The following is a 13,165-nucleotide window of genomic DNA, read 5'->3' as shown; positions in this document are numbered from 1 at the left end:
GGATCAGTGATGTCTGCATTTCATTGGCTGGAGAAGGATATAATCACTGGGTATACTGTCTCAGTGATATTGTTTGCCTTGGCTATGAACATGCTTGTGAAGTCAGCAGAGGTCCATCCACCAGGTCAGGTGTGTGGCAGCCCCCATAAGAGCATTAATGTACAATCTGACAATGACCACAGCATCGGTACCGGGCTACAGACAGATCCTCCAGTGTTTCAAACGCCTCATCAAGTGGGCGCGGATGGGATATAAGCCAACCAAGTCCTGATCCCTAGTTGTGAGGAAGGGGAAAGTAATGGATAAGTTCCGTTTCTCCATAGGAGGAGTCCAAATCACATCAATCACAGAGAAGCTGACGAAGAGCCTGAGAAAGGTCTTCAGCAGCTCCCTAAGGGGCACAGCCCCAATCCAAGAAACCGGCAGAAACTTAGGATCCTGGCGGTTTAGGACATCCCACTGACCATTGTCAAGGGCTTTGAGAGGAAGATAAGCCACTCTCTCTGTGGGTCTTTGTCGTAGCTGCAGCAGCATTGCCTTATGTGGGAGTTAGAACAAATTACAACTTCCCTTCAGTGGCCTGTCAGAAGAATGTATGATTTCCAGGGCAAAAGAGTTGCAGCTGTCCTCCCCAGCCCACCCAACTCCAGTGACATCAAAGTCTTGTCGGCCACCATACAGGTGAGGATGGGTAGGAAGTGGAGGCGCAGGAGGCAGTTGACCAGACAGCAGTGCGGCTGCGCAACAGTGTGCTTGTAGGGGCAGTTGCATTAGGATGGGAAGGACTTGGCAGCAATACAACAAGGCCCGGGGAAAGGAAAAATGTCAGATGGTCCAGAAAGAAATCCAAGCAAGGGTTGAGGAAACCCGCACCAGCAGGATCGTTGGGATGCAACAGCAAGAGGCGTGGACTCGTTGGGAGCAGGCAATCAACCGGATGCTCTAATGGCCAGAGTTGTGGAAAGCTTAGCTACACCGGATTAAATTCCAAATCCAATTAGTCTAAGATGTCCTCCCCAGCCCATCCAACCTCTTCTCCTGGGGCATGGCAGAAGTGACTGCTGTGCCTGAATGGAGGATCACCATAACACATATTTACAGTTTTCATTTTTTAAAATTCGACATATTAAACCTTTTTAGAACAGATTACTAAACACTGAATGATTTCAAGCTGGAACATTATCTTCTAATGTTACATGTTGTTTTTTTATTCAGATTGTGGGGCTGCAGTTTGTCGGAGATAAGCTGTGTTTCTCTGGCCTCAGCTCTGAGGTCCAACCCCTCCCATCTGAGCAAACTTCAGCTGAATAACAACAAGCTAAAGGATGCAGGAGTGAAGTGGCTGAGTGATTTTCTGGAGAGTCCACATTGTAGACTGGAGACTCTGAGGTCAGATCACCTTTTTATTTCTTCTGTGCTGGGAGTAATATGATGTGAAAGTTGTGGTGACACTGACATAAGGCACTGATTACACTGATCCGCACTGAGTGTTTTTATGCTGAAGTTATTTCTATGTATATATAATCATAATCATTAATGATATCAAATAATATGATTTAATATACATGAAATCTGTGGGACACCACCTTCTGATATAGGAAAATAATTGATTAACTCAGCCTATAAAATATACTAAACAATCAATTTGGATCTTACCCACTTTCCAATTTGATACTTTGTATGAAATTATGATATCAACTAGGGATGCACCGAATATTCAGTAACCGAATACATTCGGCCGAATATTGCAAAAAAACACACATTCGATATTCGGTGGAATAAGTTAAAAGCAAGGCTGAATAATAGTGGCGTGTTTTGATAACGCAATCAAACAGCGTGCCGTGACGGGCGGAATAAAATGTCGAGAGTGTGGTGATCTGCCCGTCACAGCACTCGCATTTGCGACTAAAAATAGTTTTGAGCGAGCAAAATAGGCTTAAATCATTTAGCACGCTGTGCGAGCAGCCTACAGATTTCAACCAGCAGCAGAAACGAATCCCATCGGTTGTGGGTTGAACGGGGGTCACAGACACAGACAGTAACGTTAATGTATTCCTGTCAAATACGGCGGCCATCGGCTTACCGGCGACGGAGAAGTCGCCTCCAATAATATCCTCTTCTTGGCGTGTGGACTGCCCAGAAGTACCTGAACAGCCGAACCAGCCGAACACAGGTATGTGATGTGTCAGAGGAGAAACGAGCCGTTCACATTTCTCTCTTTGTGGCAGGTAACGGTCCACAAACCTCACCGCACTTTAGGGACTGTTCTTTACTTATGAAGGGACTGTTCTTTACTTGTCAGGGGAGGAGGGTGGCTGGTTGATTTTTATTTTATTTATTTATTTTATTTTGATCCCCCCTATGTTAATCACTTATTGATACTGTTTTTGAAGTATGAATAAGTCAATAAGTAATTTATTCCATTGAAATATCATTGATGTATTATAGAAAAGTGTTTATAAATGACAAAAGGCACATCTGTCTCATTTTCGCTGTGGTATCGTGATACTATCAGAACCATGATATTTTCACTGATATCGTACAGTGGGTCCCAATTTTGGTAGCGTGACAACACTAATCTGGAGGGGGTTCATCTGCAAAAACTAATGAAAAACTAAACAATGATATTCGGTATTCGGTACTGGGTATTCGGCCAAGCGTTTAATAATATTCAGCTTCAGCTTCGGCCACAAATTTTCATTTCGGTGCATCCCTAATATCAACAGTAGAGACTGAAGGATTTCAAAGTTGTAAACACAGCAGAGGTTGGCATGATTAACTTTTGTACAACATTAAACAGACTTCCTGTATATTCCAAAAGTACTGACTCAGAAAAATAATAACAGCCAAACACACAACTTATAATAAACAAGTAGAGAGGGGGAGGGTAACCACATGTTCAGTCACAAATGTGTGAAGTGGGGACTTTGAGTTCCCACTTTGAGTTTTGTTTTAAAACCAGTCAAAAGTGTTAAGTGTGTGATCTGTGTAGACCACTGGTGCAAGCTTAGAAGGAGGATGGTTAGTTTGCATGTTTGTTTTTTGCTCACCAATGAGCTGTCAAAGTGATGACAGGTGTGGCCAAACATTAAAAACACTTGTGTTGTTTTGAGCATCTCCAATTAACCAATTTGGCAAAAATACATGGAAAAGGTATATAGAAATGCATAGAAAAATACATAGAGACATGGATAGAAATATTAATTCAAAAAGAGTGTAAGAGCACATGTGGCCAACATAGAAAAACTTCTTAAAAATAGAAATACAATATTTTTAAATACAGAATTCTTCAATATTCTAGACTTTTGAATACAGTATGCCATTACAACAAACCTGAAGCATAAATTGCTCCCCTTCATTATCATTTTTGAGATAATTTATAAAAAACTGACACCTCTTAGGATTTTTTATATATGATATACAAAATTATTTTAAGTCTTGAGAAGAAAAATATATTTAAACAAAATGTTTGATATCATACTCCTGGTTTAGATCTCGAGGACTGCGAGTCTGAAGGGAAAAAAATATAAAAAGATTCTTTTAGGAGTAAAAGGTTGTTTAGATCCCCTCCTCTTCTAGGATATTTAACATGCTCGATGCTGATATATCTCAAAGAATGATTGGCCTCCTTAAAATGTAACGCTACCGGGCTACGTTGGTCCTGAGTTCTAAAATTGCTCCTGTGTTCTGCTATTCTTGTTTTTAGTGCTCTTTGGGTTTTACCCACATATGCTAAGCCACATTGGCATTTTAGAAGGTAAATGACATTTTTAGTGGAACAGGATATAGCGCCTCTAATCTTCGTGGTTTTGCCTGTTATCGGATGGTTATATGTTGTGCATTTGTGTGCATGCACCACACCAATAGTTACCTGGTGGTGGTTCCAGGAAGGTAGCATTCTTAGCTGTCAGATTTGACTAACATTTGCCTTAAGCTCGGAGGACATTTATACACCACTGTGAGGAGGTCTTTAAATTCATTTTTCAGTTGTGGGTCAGAATTAGTAATAACTGTAAATAAACAAATAAAAAGTGTTTTTTGCTAGTGACCCGTTATTAGCTTACATTGCATAAATTGGCCTTGTGGCTAGAAATAAGGGCTTCTAACCCACCCCCTATCTGTTACACATAACACTGATGATTAGCAGGTGCATAGGTACCATTATGGCCCAGTGAAACACCCTTCACACACCCACACCCATTTTTACCACCAGTGACTGACTGACAGGTGTCGAACCCAAATACATCCCTTGCTCCTTGAACATTTCCCAGTTGAAATATTGTAGATTACAGTATTTGACACCTTAAAAAGACATTGGGATCTTGACTTAAATTTTAAATCAGTTTCTGTGGGTTTTGATGATGGAGCTACTGCTGAAATCGGCAGAGTTTAAGGCACAAAGACACACTGTCTTTATTTAGGTTGCAGCACATTGTCATTAATATCAATGAGAGCTCTTTTTCACTTTTTGTATTTTACAGTTTTTAACCTGCATCCTGTTGAGTTCAGCTGTTTAGAGTTTCCATTTTCTGAACTTCTACATATTAACTCCTTCAGTTTTGAACACATTAAATATTGACTTACTTCAAGCAGTCTTCTAATGTTTTATTCTTAATTCAGATTAAGGGACTGCAGTTTGTCAGAGATCAGCTGTGTTTATCTAGCCTCAGCTCTGGAGTCCAACCCCTCACATCTGACAGAGCTGGACCTGAGTGGAAACAAGCTGCAGGATTCAGGAGTGAAGCTGGTGTGTGGTTTTCTGGAGAGTCCACACTGTAGACTGGAGATTCTGAGGTTAGTTAACAGGCTCTTTGTTACTATTGTAGATCTTACAAGTTTAATTGTGTGGACTTCAGGAAGAGTGGTCATTACTGTGGTAACAACTAATGGGGATCTCAAATAAAGAATAAAGAAGAATCAACTGAAACTTAATTTATGTATAACTACATACCATTCATAATTTACATGCATAAGGTTGTGAATTTCTTGTATAGATTTAGTCTGCAGTCACAAAAGATCTCTGTTTCTTCAATAAACTGCAGAAAAGGTCCACTGTGAATTGTTAACTAAATTAATTTTAAATGTTTGTGATATGGTCACATCTGTATATAGTATGTCATGGAAGATCATCATTTACCTGCTAAAATTCAAATATTTCTTTTTTCCCATTAATTTCAATGTATTTTCAAAAATGATGTCTGATCACTGATACTGATTAAGAACACACACTCACTGCGGAATTGGGAGCATGGCTTTTGTCCTCAGTTTGCTGATTAAAGACCAGTGAAATGTCATCCAGAGGTTAGCCTAAGTCATACTGAGAAGGGAGGTGGACAATATGATGACTCACCTTAACACCACCATCATCAATTTTATTTATAAAGCCCAATATCACAAATCACAATTTGCCTCACAGGGCTTTACAGAGTACGACATCCCTCTGTCCTTAGGACCCTACGGATTACTGTGACAAAGTCACTCTACTTATTTTAGGGAAAAGCTCATTGATTAGGACATAGTAATGATGAGCTACACATTTAAAATCTGAACACAGATCACTTATTCTTTATTCAGATTGAGTGACTGCAGTTTGTCAGAGATCAGCTGTGATTCTCTAGCCTCAGCTCTGAAGTCCAACCCCTCCAATCTGACAAAGCTGGAGCTGAGTAACAATGACCTCAAGGATTCAGGAGTGAAGCCGCTGTGTGATTTTCTACAAAGTCCACACTGTCGACTGGAGGCTCTGAGGTCAGACACAATTTAATTCTATTTTTTTATGTCCTGAAATTAAAATAAAGTGAAGTTTGTTGAAACACACACCAGACTTACTTACAAACAATACATGGTATTTTTATTTTGTCTTCTAAAGTTAAATATTTTATGCTTTATTCAGATTGAGTCTCTGCAGTTTATCAGGGATCAGCTGTGTTTTTCTGGCCTCAGCCCTGAAATCCAACCCCTCCCATCTGACAGAGCTGCAGCTGAGTGGAAACAAGTTGAAGGATTCAGACATGAAGCTGCTGTCTGATTTTGTGGAGGGTCCACTCTGTAGACTGAAGACTCTGAGGTCAGTAGAGGGTTGGGGTCAGTCCATATTGAACCTAGCAAGCATCAAATCAAAGATCCTAAAGATGCTTATTGTGATCATGTGTTAGAGTTGATGTAGGGACGACTGTTGTTGTTGTGTTCATGTCTCCAGGAATAATGCTGGATGACAAATTCCAAATATTGTCAGGGATAGCCTTCATATCTATTTGTCAGATGGTACGTCAACTCAAACTCAGTGTCAGTGTCAGAGAGCTGAAAAGACTCCGTTTAATATTCACTTCTGTCAAGTCATGTACAACAGAAGCACAAGCACAATACAGCAAGTAGCCTAGGTTGTTATTACAATGGTCGATGGTCATCTCCCTCCCTCCATCCAGCTGCCACCTTATTTAGTTTTTTGTAGTGAAATAATAAACCTTGTACAGACAATTCCTCATTTCAGCTTCATGAATCAGCTGTTACCTGTCAGTTGTGACATTTTTGAAAGGAATCATCAGGAAAACACAGAAACAGAGCATCTGACCAAAGCTCTGTTCAATTATGTTGTCATATTGCCTTTTACTAATGCGATACAAGTTGGATTTAGGGCTGTGACACCATCAACACAGGTTTCTGATGAAGGCTACTTTTTCACCTGCCAGAGGATGTCATAATGACAAATGCAGGTTCAGTCAGTTTGCATTAAATCTGACCAGTTAAACTTCATATGCTAAACCAGACCAGCAAAACCTGAAATTGACCCATCTCTACTGACAGCTGATGAAAGGAGTCTCTGTAAACACTGATTCATGACTTATGTTATCTTTCTTCTTTTCTCATCAGATGGGAGTGAGAGCTTCATCCAACAGCGACTGAAAGAGGAATTGCAACAGCCCTCACTTATGGAACTAAGATACAACAGAAAACTGGGCGTACGGTCAGTTCCATGCAAAGCCCGGCATTTATCAGTGTGGATGTGGGTGGAGACTACCAACAAATCCCATGTCAGGTCTCATCTTGTGTACGTCAGTTTAAGTCAGAATGAACATGAGTGAGATAAGCTATGTTTGAGTTATGTCTTTATTGTGTAAATTAAAGCTTTTAAAAAGACCCAGCACTATTGGTAAATTGAACTTAATATTTTGAAAAAAAAAAAAAGGCAGTTTAGAACAGGCCCAAAGTTACCGGTGTAAGGGAAGGGAGGGGAAACTGAACATACCCTAGTGAATGAGCGGACAGCCATGGCATGCACACATGCAGACAAGGGGTGGACAGTAGATAGCTATGGTATGCATATGAAAACCTTGCCAAACAGTCAGCATTTCCATTTCCAGCTCAGAAAAGTTTTTCTTCTGGGCCATATTATGCCTCTTCATGTTGGAAACTCTCAGGGCAGGGCCTTTAAACTGAGAATACATTGTGGCAGGATCTATAAATGACAACTGTCCATAGCCGTCAGAATTATCAACACCATTTCATTCCCACACTGTGATTGGCTGGATAAAAATGTTTAATAAATCACACGCAAAGCCTGTCATAAGATGATTTCTGTTCTCAGATCTGTGCTGGTTTGTACGTTAGTTTGATAAAGGAGGGCTAACAAGTGGAGATGACTCGGTGCTGCAGTCTGAGCTGCTCTAAGACCAGCTCCACTGATGTCAAGTCCACCACCATCCCTATGTGTTCCTCTGGATCAGACTGAGTGTCATCAGCTGCTGCTCTGTCCTTCTGCAATGACTCTGCAGACACACTGAGACTCCTCCACTCCTCCTGCTCCACACTCAGCCACCTCCTCCACTCTCCACCTCCACCTGGATCTTGGTTTAGGTGCTGGTTTTTGTTTAGGTTTTGGTTTCTGAAAGTATTCTGGATCATCCACAGCAGGGGCTTGTTTTGGAAACGTTTCTGATTTTTTTTTTTTATTTTATTTTGGTTGTATTAAAGTTTCAGTTTTATCTAAAAGGGAGATTTCCTGTCTGTATGCTCTGAAACATGTGACCATCTGTATCTGTTAAAACCTGCAGATTGTTACTGTTAATGGAACTAAAACTGTCCATTTACATTTAATTCAAAGCTCCGCTGTGTTGGATTTAGGGGGGAATATTGGCAACTATGTTTTTATTAGTTTATAATCAGCTGAAACTAAGAGCGTCAAGTTTCCATAACATTAGCATGGGATGTTCATATCTACATATGGAGCGGGTCCTCTTCCACAGAGTCCACCATGTTGTTCTCACAGTAGCCTGAAATGGACAAATCAGAAACTGGCTCTAGATAGGGCCATTCACGTTACCGTGTCAGCCACCACTTAGGAGAAGTTAAACTTCTGAAACCTCACTGCTAGATGCCACTAAATCCAAAACACTTGACCTTTTAATATGTGAAAACATCAGTAGGCTGAAGTGGTGTAAACATTACAGGCCCTACTGTAGCTTTGTGTTGTTCATCCATTGTGTGGAATAAAAAGATTGCACCTAGTTTCCACACTATAAATATGAATGTCTGGATATCAGAATACCAGACTTGCATGTAGGAAGAAATGCAAGTTGAAGTATCATTCTTAAAATACTACATTTCTTCACATGTGTTGTTTGTTGGTTGTTTTTGTTTTTTAATAAATGTACTCAATACACATATTCTGTAAGTCTGACAGATCATATCACAGGAAGAACCAAACATCTCTTGAATTAACAGCCCATCTCACCTGCTTCCTACATAATACATGCCAGCAGGGGCAGCTCTAGAAAAATATTTATGGAGTGGCAAGAGGGGTGCAGGAATTTTTGAGGGGTGGCAACATATGGGAGACGTATATATACTGAATTTAATCACAGTTACCACAGTTTGATGAGAAATAGTATGTTCACACTACATAAGGGCAGAAGCTGCCATTACAAACTCATACAGACAAACTTAATCTCATGCAATCAATGTCTTGCATTTGAGGTTTCATGTGAAACAGTTCATATTAGGAATAAGTGTTGAAGGAGGTTCAACAAACTCTGAGTCTAACCCTGAACTCTGAGTTGATTTACCCTGAGATGGGAAACTCTGAGTTATCGGTTCCAGAACAGCTGATTTGAGTTAGTTCACTACATCCACTGGATTAAAATGGTGGCCTGTCTTTTATTTACCTGTTGCCATGGTGAATCATGGAGTCGGAGCTCCATTGATGATGGCTTTTTATTGTCGGCTTAACCCAGAGTGAACATACTCAGAGTTGACTGAACTAACTCAAATCAGCTGTTCTGGAACCGGTAACTCAGAGTTTCCCATCTCAGGGTAAATCAACTCAGAGTTCAGGGATAGACTCAGAGTTTGTTGAACCTCCTACCTGGAATACCCCTCTGGCGTTATGTCGTGCTGCATTCATCAGTCGGACATTGGAGATTCACGCTCGTAAATGTCAAATTGGCCATAACTTTTCTTTGAATTCCTTGCTGCCAACTGGGGTGGCAGCAGGGATGGCATGGCTTTCTTTTAGGGTGGCATTTGCCACCCTGTGTCACCCTGGTAGATCCGCTCATGCATGCCAGTACAGTCTAAACTACCATAAAGACTATGTAGACTACTACATATATGTGTATGTTGACCCCTAGCTCCAAGACAAATTTCTCTAAGGAGACCAATAAATGAACTGAACTGAACTGAACTGAACTAATAAATAAAGCACTCTGTTAGATTTCCTTTCTGGATTTCCAGTAGGCCTATATTTTTTTTTTTTTTCAGACTGAACAAGACTGTGATGAAGGCAAGGACATTTCCAGTCACCACTCTGTCAGCTCCTCTAAATTTGTGCTAAATCTACTGTGTGGTCTTAGGTCTATTTTGCTGGTGTTGGTTATCTAGTTTGTGGTTGGCTTTGGACGGTGGCTGCGAATTACTCATTAAGATGAGGAAATCAACTCGCCAGTCTGTAATCTCTTCTCCTGTTCACTTCTGCTAGCTAGCCAAGTCGTACTTTGCAAATGTAAACATCAGTAAACATCAAGGAAAAGATGGAGAAGAATTAGCTTCAGCTGGACTAACATCCTGCTAGCCATTGTACAGGTATAACCTGGATGACCTCTGTGCTGCATCAATTTCCAACAGCATATCAAGAACTGTGACATCCTTTGATTCACCAAAAGTTGGCTAAGTCCTGGACAGCACTATTCAACCAGATGACTCTTTTCTATATGCTGATCTGACAGAGCCGAGGACTCTGGGAGAGAAGGAGAGGAGGAGTTTGCTTTATGGTGAATAAGGACTAGTGTGACAGTGGGAATGTGAGCTACTGTCTTGTTCCTGCTGTGGATCACTGCTTTACACCGTTCAGAGGCAGCTGCACTACGGTGCTGCCTTGTTTTGGAGGAGTGATCATTGAGCCATCTTACTTAAGTCAGGATGTGTGGACATTTAAATCATTCCACAATCAGAAACTGGATTACCAGAACCATCTGGCAACATGGACAATTATAAATCAGCAGTCAACAACGTAAGAAGATGCAAAAAAAAAAGGACTAAATTACAGTGAATCAGTGAAGGAGCTGAAGGGATCACATGTGCACCAGCTGCTGGATGCACTAAGTGCTAACATTTGTCTCCACTATACTGCACTAAGTCACTCATAGATCATTTAATGCCCTTGGACCTGGACTTAAGGCCATCAGGTGTGTCAATTTAGATTATTTTAGAAGAGGCAGAAGAGATTACAGCCTCTAAACATGTTCCTGTGCATATAAATAGTTCATGTAATTAGTGTTCCAACCAGCATCATTGTACTAGCCAAAGCTGAACCTGGCTCAACCTTTTCTGCAACACAATTAGACGTTACATTGCAATGTGATGCGTTATATGCTCTGATAATTTTTCACAGTTGTAAAATCCCTTTATTATTACAGCTGTGCAGAAATTTGGCCTCTGTTAAGTCGTGGGTGCATTACTCAGACTGGCCTTATCAATCATATTTTATCATCTCACCTCCACCTGAAACAACTCCCACACCAACACAGCCCTGGCTTTACATATTTGACCACAGTGGTATTTTTCATCTGAAGGCCTAGTGATTCAGCTGTACAGTTCAACCACCCTGTTTGAATATCTTTGCGTAAACAAATAGGATAATATACAGTTAAACTCAAAGCTTTGAGAGGTTGGAAAGAAACGTAAAGAATTTGAGCAGATTTCCGGGGGTTTTGGGTTTTTTTTGTTTTGTTTTTTTTTTTAAATATATGTTTATTTAATTTTCAAGATAAAACACGAACATATATGACAGAACAAACAAACATACATTTGGCTCACACACATAAAGATTCAAATTTCAAATTTATACAGGCGAGAGATTCAGGTGTCACATCCCACACAAAGAAAACAAGCAAATAAATGAACAAATAATATATATGTATATATGTATATACATATATACATGTGCACATACACACACACACACACATACACAAAGTAAAATAAATTGAGGGCACACTGCCATGCATTATACATCCACATGATCGGAGAGAGGTGCACCGAAATAAAAGCACATAAACAGCAAGGTGTCATTTATGAAGCAGAGCGTTCGGGGCTATGATACAAACCCTCTTGCGAGAATGGTGGAAATATTCAAACCAATATATGACAGGAAGAGTTCCCATGTTTTACGAAAAACATCATCTTTGCTGTATAGATTACACGTCAGAATGCAACATATTCAAGTGTCACTCTGTGCCACTGAGCCTTAGATGGAACTTTCTAGCACAGAAAGCAAGTGTTTGGTGAAGTTTTCTTTTACATTTGCCAGTGATGGACAAATCAGATATGCCAAGAAGCAAATATAAGGGGTTGTTGTTTCTATTAGTAGAAACAGTGCAGGTCCAGCTGATGAGGAGAAAGTGGAGCTGGACTGGTCACACACTTTGAAGAAACAAAACAGCAATAACCAAACAGGCATTAACATGGAACCCACAGGGCAAGCGAGGCAGAAGAAGGCCCCAAAACACCTGGGGCCGGTTGCACCAACTGGTCTTTACTAAGCTTGGTCCTAACTGCTAAGTCGGTCTTAGTTAAGACAGTCTTTGGAATGGACTTAAAGTCAGTTGCACCAACAGGGCTTACGCCTGGTCTTAACTACGCCCAGTCTTGGTGATGCGCGTTCATGAGAAAGCGAACGTTACTATGTTTATTGCCTAGCAACAAGCTTTGCTAAGATATATTGTTAATTTTCTCACTTATCACTTCACATTTTGCGGCATCGTTATGGAGGATCAGCGCAAAAGAAAGGGCAATTTCACAAATAATGAAATAAGAAAATTAATAGAGCTGTACAGTCAGCACAGAGACACGCTGACAGCTAAGCAGTCAAACGCTGTCACAAACAAAAGGAAGCAGTCCATCTGGAGAGAGATCACGGAGGCCGTTAACGACTGTTCCGACTCTGGCAGCCTACGTTCAGAGAGCGACGTGAGAAAAAAGTGGAAAGACCTTCTGAGTAAGGCGAAGAAAGATGTTTCTGCAAAAAAAATCCCTGTAACCGGTGGGGGTCCTCCCCCGAAAACATCAATATATAGTGACATTATTGTTGATATGTTTGGGGAGGATTCCCCTGCTTTTACCGGCTTGGTCGGTGTGGAAAGTGGCAGTGTCGACCCACCACCGGAGGAGGAGGATGCAGCGGATGTGATCCATCTAAGTGATGAGAGCATTACTTTGAATTGTGAAGGTGTGTAACCTATTTCACATAAACTACCCATTTAATTTCGTGTTTATTCAAGTCAGATTTAACGAATTTGCTATTTGATTTCAGACTCGACCGACGCCTCTCCTCCTCAAACCGGCAGCAGCGGAGCACCAGCCAAGAAACAGACTACTCTGAACTGTGATGGTGTGTATTTCACATAGGGTAAACTACCAGGCTTGGCGCCAGGATGAAGTGACTGAGGGGGCGGTTAAAAATTACGAGGGGGCAAATCTTTGTTATGCAACATAGGTTCGCAGCTGTGCGTAACTGTCGCGCGTAATGACAGCTTGTCGCCGGTAAAACACAATAAACTGCACGTCTTCTTTCATGTTTGTCTCATGACAGATGGATCTGTCATCCAAAATCACATACTACGGTGCGCCGTGAGGCCAAACCTAATACAACACACAACAAACGGCGCTGTCC

General features: G+C 40.8%; 1 protein-coding gene across 1 annotated transcript in view; it reads left to right on the top strand.

The window, feature by feature from the left end:
- LOC125882098 (NACHT, LRR and PYD domains-containing protein 12-like) overlaps nt 1-8,843 on the top strand; it is a 94,360-nt gene extending 85,517 nt beyond the window's left edge. Inside the window, exons 7-11 of the mRNA XM_049565764.1 lie at nt 1,216-1,389; nt 4,621-4,794; nt 5,575-5,748; nt 5,894-6,067; nt 6,871-8,843. Coding sequence (XP_049421721.1) covers nt 1,216-1,389; nt 4,621-4,794; nt 5,575-5,748; nt 5,894-6,067; nt 6,871-6,880 — 706 coding nt within the window. The 3' untranslated portion in view covers nt 6,881-8,843. The remainder of the gene's footprint in view (nt 1-1,215; nt 1,390-4,620; nt 4,795-5,574; nt 5,749-5,893; nt 6,068-6,870) is intronic.
- The last annotated feature ends 4,322 nt before the right edge of the window (nt 8,844-13,165 follow it).

Source organism: Epinephelus fuscoguttatus, linkage group LG21 (genome assembly GCF_011397635.1).
Source record: "Epinephelus fuscoguttatus linkage group LG21, E.fuscoguttatus.final_Chr_v1".
Lineage (NCBI taxonomy): Eukaryota > Metazoa > Chordata > Actinopteri > Perciformes > Serranidae > Epinephelus > Epinephelus fuscoguttatus.
Note: the sequence above shows the minus strand (reverse complement) of the source record. Positions and strands in the feature narration are given on the sequence as shown.